The sequence below is a fragment of the Ornithodoros turicata genome, unplaced genomic scaffold (assembly GCF_037126465.1).
Source record: "Ornithodoros turicata isolate Travis unplaced genomic scaffold, ASM3712646v1 Chromosome117, whole genome shotgun sequence".
In the NCBI taxonomy this organism is placed as follows: Eukaryota; Metazoa; Arthropoda; class Arachnida; order Ixodida; family Argasidae; genus Ornithodoros; species Ornithodoros turicata.
In genome coordinates this window covers 211,130-229,683 of record NW_026999299.1, presented here as the reverse complement: position 1 = coordinate 229,683, position 18,554 = coordinate 211,130, and the positions used below count along the sequence as shown (strand labels likewise).

The following is an 18,554-nucleotide window of genomic DNA, read 5'->3' as shown; positions in this document are numbered from 1 at the left end:
AATAGCAGGATTTCTGTGATACCTGGAGTCTGTTCCTACACTCGGTTTCTGCTTGCAAGCACTCCTGCCGGCTTCTGCTGTTCCGCATCCTCCCGACATGCCGGCCTACATCCAACACGTCGCCGATAATAGGGGACGCAGAATCTGTTATGTTCGCACATTGTCTGGGAATATCCTCTTCAACGTGATCCAACCCTTGTTTCCCCAAAATGGCAGCGCCCCAGTGAATACAGGCAGAGATGGGCAAATGCCCTCACGATCTTTGCCATCACCTCAGTTTTCGTCCCAGATGTTTTTCCTCACCTCACTTTACCTCACAGAAAATACCGCAGGGAGTCACAAGGAGGATTATTTGCTGAGGCGGACGCGCATAGCTTGACCGCAAACGCGATACCATAAGGTTTTTCCAATAGTTGTGAATTAGAGATGCGCCCGTGCTGATAAGGCCTCTAAATGTCCCATTTCCGAAATTTCAGGAGCAAGAGAAACCACTGCTTCGCTCCACGTAAAGTACCAGCCCAGAGGCATTTGCGATGAAGAATCATCAGGTTGCACTTTTTCAGAGACACCGTTCAAGATCAGCGCAATAACCGTTGAACCACAATTTGACAGCACTTCACGAGTCATTACAAACGGTCGAGCCACTGAACGGCTTCAAGACCAAAGCGAGTCATGTGCACTTGTGTACGCGTCGAAAGACAGCCGGAAACACCACACGTTTGCACAGTGTCAGAATGAGTCTGAAATGTGTCCCACTGCTCCTCCACTGGCTGCTGAAATGGAAGAGGAGAGTACTGGGTGTGTCATCTGTTCCTCCTCTCTTCCTGCATTCTCGCGGTCGAGTGACCAGCACATCGCAAAGTTCAACCGGATTGTGCACCAGTTGCGCCTTCGTAAGCGAGCGTGCACGGGTGAGAAGCCATACAAATGCCATGTCTGCCCTGCACAGTTCACCCGGAGTGCCCAACTGAAGTATCACTGGCGGACACACACGGACGAGAAGCCATACAAGTGCAATCTCTGTCCTGCAGAGTTCAGCGTAAGCGGGAATCTACAGCAGCACAAGCGGACACACGCAGGTGAGAAGCCATACAAGTGCAATTTCTGTCCTGCAGAGTTCAGCCGGAGCGGCCAACTACAACGTCACAGGCACACACACACGGGCGAGAAGCCATACAAGTGCGATGTCTGCCCTGCAGGGTTCAGTCAGAGCGGGAATCTACAGGGTCACATGCGCACGCACACAGGAGAGAAGCCATACAAGTGCGATGTATGCCCTGCGCAGTTCAGATTGGGCGGCCACCTACAGCGTCACAAGCAGACACACACGGGCGAAAAGCCATATAAGTGCGATGCCTGCCCTGCAGAGTTCAGTCGGAGCAGCCACCTAAAACGTCACAAGCAGACACACACGGGCGAGAAGCCATACAAATGCCATCTCTGCCCTGCACAGTTCACCCAGAGTGCCCAACTGAAGTATCACTGGCGGACACACATGGGCGAGAAGCCATACAAGTGCAATCTCTGTCCTGCAGAGTTCAGCGTAAGCGGGAATCTACAGCAACACAAGCGGACGCACACGGGTGAGAAGCCATACAAGTGCAATTTCTGTCCTGCAGAATTCAGGCAGGGCGGCCATCTACAGGATCACATGCGCACGCACACAGGAGAGAAGCCATACAAGTGCGATGTCTGCCCTGCAGAGTTCACCCGGAGCAGCTATCTACAGCATCACAAGCGGAGACACACGGGCGAGAAGCCATACAAGTGCGATCTCTGCCCTGCAAAGTTCAGCCGGAGCTGCCACCTACAATGTCACAGGCAGACACACACGGGGGAGAAGCCATACAAGTGCGATGTCTGCCATGCAGGGTTCAGTCAGAGGGGGAATCTACAGGGTCACATGCGCACGCACACAGGAGAGAAGCCATACAAGTGCGATGTATGCCCTGCGCAGTTCAGATTGGGCGGCCACCTACAGCGTCACAAGCAGACACACACGGGCGAAAAGCCATATAAGTGCAATGTCTGCCCTGCAGAGTTCAGCCGGAGCAGCGACCTAAAACGTCACAAGCAGACACACACAGGCGAGAAGCCATACAAGTGCGATGTCTGCCCTGCAGAGTTCACTCAGAGCAGCTATCTACAGCATCACAAGCGGAGACACACGGGCGAGAAGCCATACAAGTGCGATGTCTGCCCTGCAGAGTTCAGCCGGAGCGGCCATCTACGGGGTCACAAGCGCACGCACACAGAAGAGAAGCCATAGAAGTGCAATGCCTGCCCTGCAGAGTTCAGCGAGAGCATAAATGTACAGCATCACACGCAGACACACACGGGCGAGAAGCCATACAAGTGCAATATCTGCCCTGCGGAGTTCAGCCAAAATGAGGACCTACAGAATCGCAAGTGGACACACAAGGGTGAAAAGCCGTACAAGTGCGACGTGTGCCCTGCAGTATTCATCCAGAGCGGAAAGCTTCGGCACAAGCTGGGACGTGCTGCCGAGTTCGGCCATAGCATGAGCCGGTCGTATCCATAGCTCGGCATCTAGATAAATAAAGCATGAGTTGAGACACAGGCCACGCACTCACGTGAACATGGTAGAAGCGTATAAATGTGCTCGATGATGCCGCATATTAGCGCACTCTCCGGGTAACATAACACTTGAGATTGAAGATAGATCAAAAGCCAGGGGAGACCATGAGGAAAACTTCCACACGCTGGCTTGACGTAACAATGAGACAAAATGTAATATGACGTTTCGGATGCCTGTTCGGGCATCATCATCAGAATGAAACAAGAAACAGTGTGTCATTCGAGTTCTACTTATAGCTTAGTCATGACCTTGTAGCAATCAGGTAGTGGCCCTGCCGTGGTCTTTGCATTGTGAAAGTCAAAAGAATGACCGGTTTGTAGCACGTGCTCGACAATTTCTGTGCGGTGATTCACTGCCGGTGGTTTTGATATGTGTTGCTGATGTTCTTTCAGTCTCGTGACTTTCTTTCTTCCAGTTTCTCCCACGTAGCAGGCACTGCATTGTACAACATCAGATTCTTCGATGTGGGGCGCAGGGTATTTGGGGTGACATAAAATATTATACAGTGTTTTGTTGGGTTTAAAGGCTGTGTGTATGCCAAGTGGTTTTAAAATTCTTCGCACAGCTTCTGATAGGCCCCCAACATAACGAATGCATACAATGTTTTCAGGAGTGGGGTTCTTCTCATGATCATCAGACGTCCTAGAAATGGTGCTTTTGACGAAGTCGACAGCGTAATGGTTCTTGGTGAGGATGTCACTTGATAGCTTACGTTCGGTTTCTCTTGCTTGGCGAGTGCTTCAAACTGCAGAATTTTAAAACCACTTGGCATACGCAGAGCCTTTAAACCCACCAAAACACTGTATAATATTTTATGTCACCCCAAAGACCCAGTGCCCCATATGGAAGAATCTGGTGTTGTATACAGGTTGGAATGTGAACAATGCAGTGCCTGCTACGTAGGAGAATCTGGAAGAAACAAAGTCACGAGACTGAAAGAACATCAGCAACACATATCAAAACCACCGGCAGTGAATCACCGCACAGAACTTGTCGAGCACAATCTAAAAACAGGTCATTCTCTTGACTTTCACAATGCAAAGACCGTGGCACACGAGCATAGATGGGGTGTAAGAAAATTTTTGGAATCTTTGCACATTCACCGTAATGATAATGCATGTAACAGTCACAAAGGGCCACTACCTGATTTCTACAAGGTCATGACTAAGCTATAAGTAGAACTCGGATGGCATACTGTTTCTCGTTTCATTCTGATGATCATACCCGAACAGGCATCCGAAACGTCATACTATAACTGCAACTTAGCTGCTATTTTTGGCACGTCAACTGGATTCCGTGCCACTACATCCAACGCACCGTTACGTCCATCATGCTCTTACATCCGAAAACGAGTCGTTACATCCACCCTGCTCTTACACACAAACGACTGTTACATCCAATGAGACTTTACGTCCATTTCTGGCCGATACATCCATAAGTCAGTGCATACAACGAGCTGTTACATCCAATGAAAAACCATACACAACGAGCTGTTATGTCCATTGGGCCATTACATCCACAGACGTAGGAAAGTGTGGGACAGTGGTTATGGTTCCAATGCCAGCACAAAGAACGCAGGTGTAGCTGAACATAGACGCCTGTGTCAAACCTAGATGTTAACTCGGTACATCATGGATACTTCTTTGAATAGGAAAAAAGCTAACTAAATAAATAAAAAGAAGTGACCTGTAATACGGATTGACATTGATTAGTTCATCGACAGCTGCTACAATGCTTGGTACAACCACAAAACCAAGGTCGTTAGAGTGTGAGGCAGGTTACTGAGTTCTAAGCAACGCGCATTTGTGGCGCAACGTGCATATTAATAAAATGTTAGGTGTACAGCAGATGGCTTTTTGTATTGTCAACGGAGGGCACTTTGAAAATATAGAAAATCGCAATGCTGCGTCTGCATTCCGGGAAGTTATCTTTGTCACTGCTTTGCTGTCACCTTTATCGTTCGCTGTCTTCGCGCCATTCGTTGTCGTAAAGCAGTGTTGGTTGCTTTCTTACTTATGCCCAGTCCGGCCGTGCTGCCAGGAGGTTTTGCCTGGGTTTCCCCCGACAGTTTCCTTGGAAGTCGGCCTAGGACGCGCACTGCTCCCATTAAATCGCGCGTTGCGTTGGTCGTGATGAGCGGCCCGCCCTCAGCGAGGCCAACTACGGCAAGCAGAATATGACACCAGCAGCTTTTTTACCTAATGCGCAACTATATTATTTCGTGAATATTTTGAGATTTGGGGATTTCAACTTGCGCACCAACCTTGTAATTCAGAATCTCACCTAATTTATTCTCTTACTACAGCAACTCTGTCAGTTACTTGTGAACATACCAAATCATAAAACAGCGCAATTTGACGGACTCTCACAGAAACAAACAAACGAACAAACAAAGAAACAAAAACATTCCGAGGATACGCCACGAAATATCTGTTACGGAGTAGCTGATTCCAAAACTGCATTGATGCCATATTAGTTAGGACACGACATATCCTGAAGCCGCTTATCCAACGAGCAGTTACGTCCAAAGGGCCACAAAGTACACCGTGCGGTTACATCCATACCGTGCCGTTATAGCCAACGAGCCGTTGCATCCAATGCACCGATACGTCCACAGATGGATGTAACGCCGCGTTGGATGTAACATCTCGTTGGACGTAGCGACCCCAGGCCCATCAACTGTAACTATAGCCCCGTTACTTTTTGTTTTACGAGTAACTTACCCAAGAGTGGTCCAGCTAGTGTTCTCCTTGGAGGTGGCCGGTGAATAAATTGACTCCGTTATTGGGAGGGAGGATCTGTTGGAAATGTAAAGCCAGCATCGTTGAGGAAAAGGAAAAAGTGGTGTAAGATGACGAGCATTCTCTCTCTCTCTCTCTCTCTTTTTGTTGCTATGTATGGGAAGAGCTTCTACGGGCAACACAGGCGATGTGACATCTGGAGAGGAGGCACGAACAGTTTTCGCTGTAAACATGAACGAGATGAATAACTTGTATTTCTTTTCTTGGCAAAATAGATCTCTGCCTGAGAAACGTCATCATGATGTTGGTAAACAGACTGAAACCAAAACAAATTGGAAGGGGAGGGTTGGGCTCCACGAATGGGCACTTGTTCGCTGCCTCCTATTGAAAGAACTGAAGGTCTCGTCCCTTGCAGGGACCATCGTAATCCCATCAAGACCGTTGCTTTCGGGCACGACCTTGTTCACCCCTAGCTTCGAATGTACCATAATTTCACGCGTATAAGCCACACGGCACATAAGCCGCAGGGCCCGTTTTTACGAACATTTAAAAATTTTTTGGTCAGATAAGCCGAGGGCAGTACGACGCAACTGATTTGAGTGACAAAGGATGTATTGAGAAGGCCATAAACCCAGTTGTCCATACTCTGGGGTCAGCTCTACAGTTCTACCACGATCAGATTGTGCCCTTGTTGGGCGTTTTTCATGGCTTGATGGGTCAGTGGCCTTCCAGAAGACGTGAATCACTGTCACCACTTTTCGTTAAAGCTGCTTGAGGGAATGCACCAGGAAGGTAAGTCTACTCGAATATGGACGCGCCCCTGTTACGCATTGTTCGTGCATTGGCAGGGCGGTGCTGTTCCAGGGACACTGTCGTCCCTTTCGTTAAAACCGGCGTATGGGGAAAATACAAAGGAAAAATAGTCACGAGATAAGCCGCAATGGTGGATAAGTCGCAGAGCGCCCGTGAGAAAAAAAAATCGTGCATAAGCTGCGGCTAATACGCATAAAATTACGGTAGTTCAACTGTGCCGAATTGGTGGCTCTGTCGAATGCTACGATGTCATTTCTTTACAAACAGGGAGAGGTCTATAGTGCGGGCACTTCAAACACACACAGCAAAATGTGCTGTAGCGTATTATACAGTCGCTGGGACAGCGACTTGAGAGCCTCCTAGGAACTGACCAAGTGAGCTTCGATCACATGAAATATCTTTTCTGTCGGACCATTTCTTCTGTCTCTCATTTGTCATGCAACACTGCAGAAAACAGAACTCTTGAGCCTTCTGTGTTGTCCTGATGGTCGAGGACATAGTGCTCTTAGTAGAATACACCAGGCCGGTATTATACCGGCACGGCCGGGTATTTGGGTGCTGTGCCGGTTGCCGGTAGGAAGGTGATACAGGCAGCCTTTTGCCGGTATTTGTGGCTCAAGACCTTTCATAAGGGCTGTTACGGGATTTTCCCTTCAACATTCCACTACAGCCTGAATAAATCTGGAACACACACCCAGCTCCGCAGTCACCAGTCGTTTTCTTAGTTATTCATTGAGCGAGCACGCTCTCTCCCTCTATGTGTGTGTGTCTCGTCCACCCCTCACCTACTTTCCCTTTTCCACGAGCCTTTCCTCCTTTCCCTCTATTCCACGACCTCTCCCTCAGCCGGTATTTTTCGCAACGAAAGGTGGTAACCCTATGCAGAAGCGTATGTACGACTACCGTAGCAGACGACAGCAATAGGGTTTATTCACTGAAGTCACCTCGCCGGCATACTGTAGGTCTCTCAAAGTTATTTACCCGCATTCGTACGCTGCCATTTGCTTTGTGGATGACTGTTAATGTCGAAAACATGGAAATTACTTGGATATGCTACAAATCACACGGCACAATAATTTTGAAACTCCAAATATACGGTGACTGCGATGTGGGTAATGACTTGGAAAGGACCTACAATAGGGCGGCCGACGGCAGAACACCTGCTTGCTAGCGACAGTTGCGGTCTCCTACGGATGACGTCATGTAAATAAACCCTATAGCTCCTATGAAAATGCGTAGAATAATGATGATAACTAACCTGAGAATGAAACACCTGTGGAATATCCACCGCTTGTACAGAAATACTGGGGTAAGCTGAAGTACAAAGTATTGTAGAAGTTGAGGAAGCAATAACTGGGACGAAGAGTAGTGCCACCGCTACTTTCCAAAAAATGTGGCGCTGGGAAGGGGTGCGTATGACATGGTTATAATGTAGTAGATCGCGGAAGAGACTGAGGCTCAAAAAGGGTTGCATCGGAGGTCGGTTGGGTTGGGATGCGTGGGAAATGTAAGAAAAACCACTGTCTGGGAAACACACACGAAAGGAACATCATTTGACAGGCTCAGAACTGCTAACCATGCATGGTTTATTTTCATAAGCAACGTGCTCTTATATTGTTCCTCTTTTGTTTTTTACTCCTCTCGTGATGAATGCTTATTGTGGTTGACTAATGCAGCACAAAAGGATACATGGACAAGAGAACTAGGATAACACAAGCGCTCGTGCCGGCTTACATCTGCTGTTCGTGTTCCTTTGACGCTTCGTTACAGTCAACCAGAAATAGTCACCAACTAGTCATGGAAATTGGAACCTGTAGAAGGACCTTGGATTGAGTCATCCCCCTTGCTCTCGAAATGGGGACACTCGGACATATATCCCCGCCATCGGAGAATGTAGTCCATGCATTGACTGTGGGGGGTCTCAGATAATGTGGCGCATAATCGGATACGTGGAAGCCAAATCGTGCATCTTCTTTCTGGGAGTATTTAATGCGGTTTTTAAATAAACACTTACTCCTTCTCGATGTACATCGTCAGCGACACTTCATTTTGAAACATGATCAGTGTGCAATGGGGAGTGTAATGGAAATTGTTGGTCTGAGCTGTAATCCTACTGTGCACGCCGATGGCTGGCACTTCAGATTTGTGATGGGGGTGAGGAGGTCGTCTTGCGACTTCTAACTTGTCTCTGAAGATTTATATGGTTGTTCTAAACCATCATGTCAGCCATTTCTTAGAACGTTGTTCGTATGAGAGCCGAGTGAAAATGTACGAGAGGTGACGCGGTCCCCAGTCGCTTCTGAAAATCGACGCTCGCAAGAGCAGACGATTTCTGCATCCTATCACAGACCTTCCCGCAGGGCGACGTAGCCATTCTCATTGTTGTGAATACAGATTGTAGCATGCTCTGCAATATTTATCACTTTAATTCGGTTATTTAATAGCTGTGACATGCTTTGCCGGGTAAATTTTCAGTATCCCATTTTGAACAAAGGGCAGTCCAGTGATACACTTTATGAGAGGGGCAACAATCCAGACCCTCTTAGTATACGTTCTCTTGCAGTTGTCTTGCAAACCACATTTAAATTGTGCTTCGGCGTCGATTTTTAGGCGAAAAGAGTATGTTTTGTCGTCCTTGTTAGGCCTAGGAAAGACAGCGATCGTGAGCAAATATCAAGAAAACTGCAATGGATGGTCAAAAATTATCATGCTATAACAGAATGTTGTACTCACACCTCCCCATGAACACCCTTGCCCGCTCTTGATTCAACTTTGTTATGTCTCGTACACGTTCGCCAAGATTAACTTCCGGGCTTGTAACGAAGATAAAACAAATAGGAACAGTGTCCGGAATCTAAAGTAGATGTTAGAGGACGTGTTATGCCCCAAACTTTTATGTCAGTAGTGACGCTTGGTCTGTTTCTCTGCGGATAAATCGTGAGAATTAAAAAATAGCCGCCCTAAACGGCTATACCTGTGTTTCAGCTTCTTTCCGTCAGATGACGAAAGGGTCGAACGCGGAGTTGCAGAGTACGATTCTGCATTCAGTTCCACTTGTTCAGATTTCGATGTCGTCTGCAACGCCGCGTTCGAACGTTTTGCCATCTGACGGAAAGGAGCTGAAACACAGGTATAGCGGACTTGGCAGCGGCGGTTTTCTAATTTTCACGATTTATCCGCAAAGGAACGGACCAAATGGCAGTATCGACATAAAATTTTGGGGCATTATACATCCTCTAACATCTACTTTTGCTCCCCGACACTGTTCTTATTTGTTTTATCTTCGTTACAAACCCCGAAGTTTATCTTGGCGAACCTTGTATATATATATAATACAGGGATTTCCGTGATACCTGGAGTCTGTTCCAACACTCGGTTCTGGGGTCAATCATTTCTGCTAGCAAGCACTTCTGCCATTCTGGATCTTCACGACATGCCCGTCTACATCCACACGTCGCCCATAGAGGCGGATGCAAAATCTGTCATGTTCGCACGTCGTATGGGAATATCCTATAGACCATTTCACCGTTCGCAAACAAACGACGCAAACTGGAAGACCAACGGAAAACAGAACAGGTTAACGTGCGCTGGTGCTACCTGGTGGCGTGGAGCTATCAAAAGCGCCTTCGCAAAAGCAGCTGTAACCGCAAGTCCAATGGGACGCACATCCAGCTGTCGCGCGTTGACGCAACCTGGCGTGACGGAAGAGTCTATTCAATGTAATCCAATCTAGTTTCCCCAAAATGTCGGCACCCAGTGAACACAGGTAGAGGTGTGCAAACGCCCTCACAATATTTGCCTTCACCTCAGTTTTTGTCCCAGATGTTTTTCCTCACCTCACTTTACCTGACAGCAAATACCGCAGGGAGTCCCAAGGAGGATTATTTGCTGTGGCGGACACGCATAGTGTGACCGCAAAAGTGATACCGTAGGGTTTTTCCAATATTTGTCAATTAGAGATGCGCCCGTGCTGATAAGGCCTCTGAATGTCCCATTTCCGAAATTTCAGCAGCAAGAGAGAGTCCCACTACTCCTCCATCGGATGCTCAGATGGGAGAGACGGGTATTGGGTGCGACATCTGTTCCTCTGTTCCTGGGTTCTCATGGTCTGGGAGTGACGAGAACCACGTGTCGAAGCATACAGACGAGAAGCCATGCAAGTCCAATCTCTGTTCTGCACAGTTCCGGCGGAGCACGAGCCCATGGTGTCACAAGCGAGCACATACGGGCAAGGAGCCGCACAAGAGTGATCTCCGCCTTGCGGAGTTCAGCCAGATTGCGCACCTGCAGCTGCAGAATCGAGCACACACAGACAAAAACCGATACAAGTGTGATGTCTGCCCTGCGCAGTTCAGCCAGAGCCGCCACCTACAGTATCACAGGCGGACACACACGGGCGAGAAGCCATACAAGTGCGATGTCTGCCCTGCAGAGTTCAGCACGAGTGTCCAGCTACAGTATCACAGGCGGACACACACGGGTGCGAAGCCATACAAGTGCGATGTCTGCCCTGCAGAGTTCAGCCAGAGCGGGAACCTACACCAGCACAAGCGGGCACACACGGGCGAGAAGCCATACAAGTGCGATGTCTGCCCTGCAGAGTTCAGCAGGAGCGGGAACCTACAGCGGCACAAGCATACACATACGGGCGAAAAGCCGTACAAGTGCAATGTCTGCCCTGCACAGTTCAGCACGAGTGTCCAGCTACAGTATCACAGGCGGACACACACGGGTGAGAAGCCATACAAGTGCGATGTCTGCGCGGCAGGGTTCAGCCGGAGTGGGAGCCTACAGCGTCACAGCCGGACACACACGGGTGAGAAGCCATACAAGTGTGATGTCTGCCCTGCAGAGTTCAGCCAGAGTGGGAACCTACACCAGCACAAGAGGACACACACGGGCGAGAAGCCATACAAGTGCGTTGTCTGCGCAGCAGGGTTCAGCCGGAGTGGGAGCCTACAGTATCACAGGCGGACACACACGGGTGAGAAGCCATACAAGTGCGATGTCTGCCCTGCAGAGTTCAGACAGAGCGGGAACCTACACGAGCACAAGCTGACACACACGGGCGAGAAGCCGTACAAGTGCGATGTCTGCCCTGCACAGTTCAGCACGAGTCTCCAGCTACGGTATCACAGGCGGACACACACGGGTGCGAAGCCATACAAGTGTGATGTCTGCCCTGCAGAGTTCAGCCAGAGCGGGAACCTACACCAGCACAAGTGGACACACACGGGTGAGAAGCCGTACAAGTGCGATGTCTGCCCTGCACAGTTCAACACGAGTGTCCACCTACAGTATCACAGGCGGACACACACAGGCGAGAAGCCATACAAGTGCGATGTCTGCCCTGCAGAGTTCAGCCAGAGCGGGAACCTACTCCAGCACAAGCGTACACATACGGGCGAAAAGCCATACAAGTGCGATGTCTGCCCTGCAGAGTTCAGCCAGAGCGGGAACCTACACCAGCACAAGCGTACACATACGGGCGAAAAGCCATACAAGTGCGATGTCTGCCCTGCAGAGTTCAGCCAGAGCGGGAACCTACACCAGCACAAGTGGACACACACACACGGACGGGCGAGGAGCCATACAAGTGCGATATTTATCCTGCCGAGTTGAGCAAGAGCACGAAGCTGTGGAACCACAAGTGCAGGCACGAGGGCGAGAAGCCACAGAAGCGCGATGTCTCTCCTGCAGACTTCAGCCAGAACACAAGTACGTCTTTTTACAAGGGAAAACGCACGTGTAAGAAGCTGTACAAGTGCAGTCCCCTCTCTTGCAAAGTTCAGCCATGGCAATGATCTTGCGGCACTATGTGCAGGGGAGAAGCCATACACAAGTGCCATGTCTACCGTGCAGAGTTCAGCCAGAACACAAATCTGAACAATTATAAATGCGCACACACGGGCCAGAAGCCATACAGGTGCGAGTTCTGACCTGCAGGGTCACCCACAGAACGAATTGCGATGTCACAAGCAGACACATATGACAGAGGATCCCTACAAGTGGGATGTGCGTCTTGCAGAGTTCAGCCACAGCGTGGGCCTGTGGCATCACAAGTAGACACAGACAGATATGTGAAACTATACAGAAGTATTCTCTGTTCTACAAACTTGGCATAGCATTCCACATGCTGACTCCACTAATATATCTGAAATGTTGTGCCGCAATAGAGTTGAATTGCACAGAAACTTTGAAGATCCCTTGCTCCCATTGCACCACGCTTAAAGTTGAATGGAATCAATTACTGCGTACAGTACCTTCCAAGGGGGACGTGTTTATTAAAGAACAGATGAAGATAACAAACAACATATATACATATTCTGATGATGAAGTGGGGAGGTTTTCCATAGCTAGGGTGTCTAATATGAGTGGTGACAATGATAAGTGGTGACGATGAGAGGTGACTGGAATGATCGGAGCTGCGGTGGCGATGCTGAATGTGATCGTGATGGTGGAAATGTCCAAATATAACAAAACATAGGCTAGACTCATCAATAGATCGTATTGACAAATATAATAGAAGTCAGCTGGTGCATGCAACATCAAAACGGAAGTGTGGTTCTGCCATACTGTAGCATGAGCTCGTGAACAAATTGTACATGGCCACATGACCATGTCAACTACTTAAAAGAAAGTTAACTTACGTTAACATGAGTACGGATTTGTCCAGCCAGTGCAGCAGTTTATATACACACTGTAACCGTTTCCACGTCTTGAAAGGTGCAATAACGTGCAGTGCGTATGCCTTTTTCGGTGTAATTTTGGTAAGATCATAATGGAGCACGGTTTCGCACTAATTTTCTTTACTCAAATGTTGCGTGTTTTCCAAAAATTCAGTCTTGCAACACCTCAACATTGTTAAACAGTATTGTAGACACTTGCACGTGCTCGATTATCGGTAGTGATGCACATATGCATTAGCACCAAGACATAATGAAAGCAAGATTTGCACTGACACTTGACCTTTTCTAATGCTTTCCGAATTTTTAAAATATCATCCTGGGGGTACAATGTTACGCAACCAGGTTGAATGTGCATAGCGCTCACCTTTAAAGGTGTGAAAAAGTTTACAGTGCACTGAGCACACAAGCACGTGGAAGAACATGCACCCATATGTTAGCAGTAGCTATCGTGCTTTTGCGTTATTGACAGCTGCTGTGTGACTGCATTGCTTTTCTGTGCTCATTTATTGAGTGTGGATATAGACAACAGTAGTAAACGAGGCTAAACAAGCACCCGTTGATAGCTGATAGCGTGTTTGTTGATAGCTGTCATATGGCCACAGAGTTTGTTCATGTGCTCATGTGTTCAGTGTGAATATAGCGCTAAACAACAACAAAAAAGTGTCCTTTCTGTGTCTCCTGAAGCTCGATGCTTTTCTTTCAAACAAAAATGTATGCATGCTGTTCGGCATCCTTTTGTGAGTAGGAGAGTTGGAAATTACTCGACGACACTGCAGCTTTACACTGATGTGATCTGTGCACTCTCTATTATATGGCCTCATATCCTGTATCGGTAAGCCTTAAGAATGGAAAAACACACCCCTGTGGAGTCATGCCACCTGATTTATCATATAAACCTGCATCCACATTGCAATTACGACCCTATTTATGGCGAATGCCAGAATGCCTCTACTTCGGCTGTGTTGTGCCTGTTTCGAACGTCTTCTGAATAGCTGAGTTCAAAAATGGTAGTAAACCAAACGAGTAACCGCTTCTAATATACATAAGCATAGTACTTCAGTGCACTTTCAATTATATTACAACTTGTTCTCCTTACACACGCTCAGATGCATGCTAAGCATCCACGTTTTTTTTTCTTTGTGACATGTCCTGTATATTACCTACGCAGAACAGGAACTCTCATTTCACACCAGCTGTCCTCTGCCTTGACTCGCACTCTACCCCTAACTGTAGAGAAGTGAGTGGAGGGTGAATAGAATATGGGCATACTATGGTCATAAAGTTCTTATGCAACTAAGGATGTGTCATCAGCATCATGATAAATGATTATCCTAACATCTATGGATCTGTCTTTCGAAAGAGTGCCTGAATGCTGTTGCAATACGAGACACCATGACATACATTTATTGCTGGAAAGCTTCCTTCCTGCTCATCATCACCAGGAGAATATGTGGCATTTAATGCTACTACGAGACCTTTGGGCATGGCGAGGGAAGAATTGGTGGGCGTGTGGATGACGAGGGTGATGGTGCGGATAAGGCATGTGGCGTCGCCTGTCGTCATGTGCATGTGGTAGTGGCTGACGAGAAACCTCACGAAGTCGAGGCGTTCGTCCTGCAGGCACAAACTGTCCTGCAGGACATCGCAGACGATATTTATGGCCCACGTCAGGTATCCGTGGACGCGGTGGCAGGTCACCAGTTCTTTCTGGAGGCTGTTAAAGGCCCCCGGGAGGCGCGACACGATGCGCCGGTATAGTGCAGTGCAAATAACAAGATTGGCACTGCGTCGGGCATTGGCAGGCGCCCGAAGATCATGGCAGAGAGAAGAGTGAGGAGACGCTTCATCGTCGAGCAGGGATTCCAGCCAGACAAGGTAAAGGGATAAATCGGGGTATGCGAAACACAAAACGGTATCTACTTCTCATCTTCTATGGTGATACGGTGGTTCGGCATTTCACTTTCAGGTGGGTAACCGTTCAATCGAATTACAAGAACGCAGTTACGAGGAATGTGTGTTATATCTTGATTCGGATTGTGGCTCATGGTAGCAGGAGGGGTGCATATATAGGTAATGTCCGTGTAACGGTACTTGACTATACATTCAATAGATTTACTAAGGCGATGCTGTCAGTGACTAGTGCAAATTACCTAGTGCGAATACCTTCCCGAGTACGAGCCGCACTCTGTACATAGTCTTCCTCACTCATTGTCGTCTCTCTAGAGAATTTCTTTCTACACGAGAATGGTAATCAAGTATAATTATCGCTTATTATATTAGTGGCAACCATCGTTACCGTTTACAAAATTGTGTTTAGTCTGCAACTCTCTACTCTGAGGATCTCAAATAAAATGAACTCACATGGTCAATGTTAATCCGCCACTTGCGAAAAAAAAAAAAAAAAACACGGCGCAGGCACACATCCCACTCTCCCTAGTGCTTCCCGCCGGGTTTCGAACTGGCTGGAAAACAGACGCCATCTCGCCGCTGCTGCAAGCCATGCCTGTGAAATGCGTCTCTTATGGCTGTACGAATTATTATGTGCAGGGCAAGAAGTTACGTTTTTCTTTTTTTAGGTTTCCGTGTGATATGTTATATCCTCAAAAACGGGTTCGGTGGGTTCGGGCTGTGAAAAGACAGGAAGAATTGCGAGACATGACAACATTTCCAACCGTCCAGGAAACACAAACGAATTTGCCCAAAGCTTTTCGCAAGCTTCCCAATACAAGATTAGTACTCGATGCGACTCAAGTCAGAATCCGGAGGCCACCCTCACTAAATGCACAGAGACAAACTTTTTCGCATTATAAACATTACAACACCTAGAAAGCAGTTGTAGTCTGCACGCCGGGCGGTTACATCAGCTTTGTTTTCCGGCTTTGGGGTTGGTCTGTATCTGATGTGGACATGGTGCAGAGTAGAGTATTGTTAGATCGCCTCGAAGAGGGTGATGCATTAATGGTAGATAAGGGCTCGAATGTTCCGTGTCTCCCCAAGGAATTGAAGTGTACAATCCACCATTGAGGGTGAGAGGGGAAGCCCCGATATCCAAGAGCAGTGTTCAGAGTACAAGAGAAATTGCCAGTGAAAGAGTGCACGTTGAGGATGTGATCCGACGTTGGAAAGAATTTCACAGTCTCTATCGGGCCTTTCCAATCAGCATGGTGGACATTGCTTGATAGATATTTTATGTATGCTGCTACCTTAGTAATTTCCAAATGCCTTAAATGAGGCCTAACACGACAGAGGGAAGGTATTAAACAACTGTACACGTATTATCGTATTATCATCATGTAATCTATGAAGTGACCTTATCATGAACAAAGTAATAAAAATGACTCAGTTATGAGAACCGCATCTGGGGGAAAATGTTTGTTGCACTGTATGCACTACAAGTTACAATATATACATTCATTTTGCACTTCACAACTGGAGCCTCCTTAGACGGACCTACAGCTCCCTGATACTGTCTATGACATAGTACCCATTTGTATACTTTTTGTAGGAGATAGAATTCCCCAAGGTTCCCAGGCTGCGGATGCTTTTTGTGAGAACTTCTGGGATGAGAGCATGCTAAAAAAAATACTGTCCACGTGAACTTTAAGAACGGGAACGGGATGCCGTCTTTCTCGATCATGGACAGGAATTCTCACTCTTCTCGATCTGGCCGACAGACACCCAAAGAAACAGTCAGACGGACGGCAAGAAGCAAGCGAAACCACTGCGATATTTCAAGAGCGTTCTAACCGAACACTCTCGAACGAAGGAGGCCCTATAAGTTCACTCTGCGTCCAACAGATTGCGCCAGTTTCTTCGCAAGTGGTGGATTACCAATATAGATAGAACTAGATAAACACCGACAACACAAATAGGGTGAAACAAGAAATGGGGTTTCGGCCGCCGCGCGGCGCTCTCTGATGCGTTACTCTAGTGACGTCAGCAGAAGAGCGACGAAGATGAGGAGGCGGCGTGCAGGTCAGGCGGAGTCAACATGTCACAGTGCGCAGACAAACCTTAGGTGTGTAGCATTACATAAACAAAATACAGAAACCGACACTGAAGATTTTTGTTTAAGTTTAGTTTGTACAAGCTTCCTCAGGTCTGAGGAAGCCACCTGAGGAAGCGTGGACCTCCACGCGAAAGCTTGTACAAATTCAAGTTAAACAAAAATCTTCAGTGTCGGTTTGTTTATGTGATCTACATGACTTGACTCCCTCTTCGTATACTCTTCTGTATGTAGCATTGTTAGGTAACATCACAGTACCATTCTATTATTATTATTATCGTCCTCCAACTCAGACGAAAGTTTCCTCTGGGGTCATCAGAGTTCGCCGGGTGGCGCTCGCGCTGCCTGCAATCCAAAGCCGTATAATTAAAAAGGGAATCTCGCCATTCATCATGCGTGTACCTGAAGCTCCACCCACTTTTTCAGGTTTCTGGAACAGGAGTTCTCAACCTGTGGTAAACTTTCAACTGGGGGAAACTTGAGGATGTCTGGCGAGGGGCGCCACCATTTAACTTTCATATCTGATTAGCCGTTTCATGCACTCCGAATAACACGTGGTGTGTGCAGAAAATGTAGCCTCACGTTTATCCAAATAGCGCGTTCCCTGCTTAGTGTTCCTGTGGCGCTCGGAGACGCACTCGACGAATAATCAACAAAAAATCGTTATATTTAAACTGGAGGGGACAAAATGCTCCACAACGCCGAGCGTTACTCTCCGCTCCTTTTGAACGGAACATACGCGGTGTGGGCTGTGTCGCTTTACCGTTAGGGGTGCCACCTGTGCAGGAACCGAAACAAAATTTAGCACATCTAGCGGTAGCTGGACGGAACTGTGACCTGCCACCATGTTGCCTTCTCTGTAGGCAATTCGGGATGCACGGAAAATAAAGTTTGCGTTGGTAACTTTTCATCCTGCGGAGTTTCGTTAACTCTTTTTTTTTTTCATTTTCGTCCGGCACGTCTTTGTGCGCTACCGGAACTTCGTACGGTAAGCAGGGAATGGGATACATTCTGAAATGTAAACCTACTTTTTCTGCGCTGCATTATTTTACTCTGCTCCGCTGATATCTATATCACAAGATCACTGGAACCAACGACAATTGAGAATGTACGTAGCGACACCCAGTGCGTGATGTGTCAACTCCTTAAAGTGCATTAGATCCAATGCTCCCTGGCAGGCATACGGGCACATGTTCACTGGTTGTTGTCAATTATCATTTAAGACTGTCCGTATGACGAGAGTACTAGGTGTAAGGACTGTCATCATCAGCGACTTCCTACTGTCACAATGCAGCCTCAGGGGCTGGCCGCGGCTGAAACTATACTGAAAATCACACAAAATAGTATGTTTGCGAGGCAAATCGCTCCACTCTATATGAGAAACGCGCATTCATACACGCGCTCCCCATTCTCCAGAGGATGGAGCAACTATGCGGGCTCTGCTGCTGGCCCCCGCTACGTCAGCGGTATTGTGCAATGCCAGGCAATGCTCACCATAACTATCGCCAGCTGTGCTGCCAATGGCGCCTGCCAGTCGCACCCACAACGCCACAAGGTGTCTGGTCGTGCCTGAAGGCCGAAGCATTACGTTTCTCTTCGCTGCAAGCCTTCGGAGAACCCGCAATGATGAACAGCTTTCTATGTGTATATCGTTCCCTACACTTGCGCTGGCAGATATGACATGTGAGCCGTACTTTGTGGTCCAA

The 18,554-nt window shown here is 47.7% G+C and overlaps 1 protein-coding gene and 1 long non-coding RNA gene across 4 annotated transcripts in view; one reads left to right on the top strand and one right to left on the bottom strand.

Moving 5' to 3' along the window:
* The window catches only part of LOC135371593 (zinc finger protein 883-like), a 26,333-nt gene extending 11,350 nt beyond the window's left edge, over positions 1–14,983 (top strand). For 2 of the 3 annotated variants that reach the window (XM_064605578.1, XM_064605577.1), the window contains one exon: positions 477–2,599. In XM_064605578.1, coding sequence (XP_064461648.1) covers positions 477–2,269 — 1,793 coding nt within the window. In that variant the 3' untranslated portion in view covers positions 2,270–2,599. Of the gene's footprint in view, positions 1–476; positions 2,600–10,162 lie in introns of those variants that run through there. The other variant, XM_064605579.1, reaches the window with a different exon arrangement.
* On the bottom strand, positions 2,291–18,554 carry LOC135371594 (uncharacterized). Its single transcript, XR_010415653.1, has 3 exons — positions 18,343–18,554; positions 5,323–5,397; positions 2,291–2,550 (listed from the first exon to the last, which is right to left on the bottom strand). It is a non-coding gene; the product is annotated as an uncharacterized LOC135371594 (long non-coding RNA).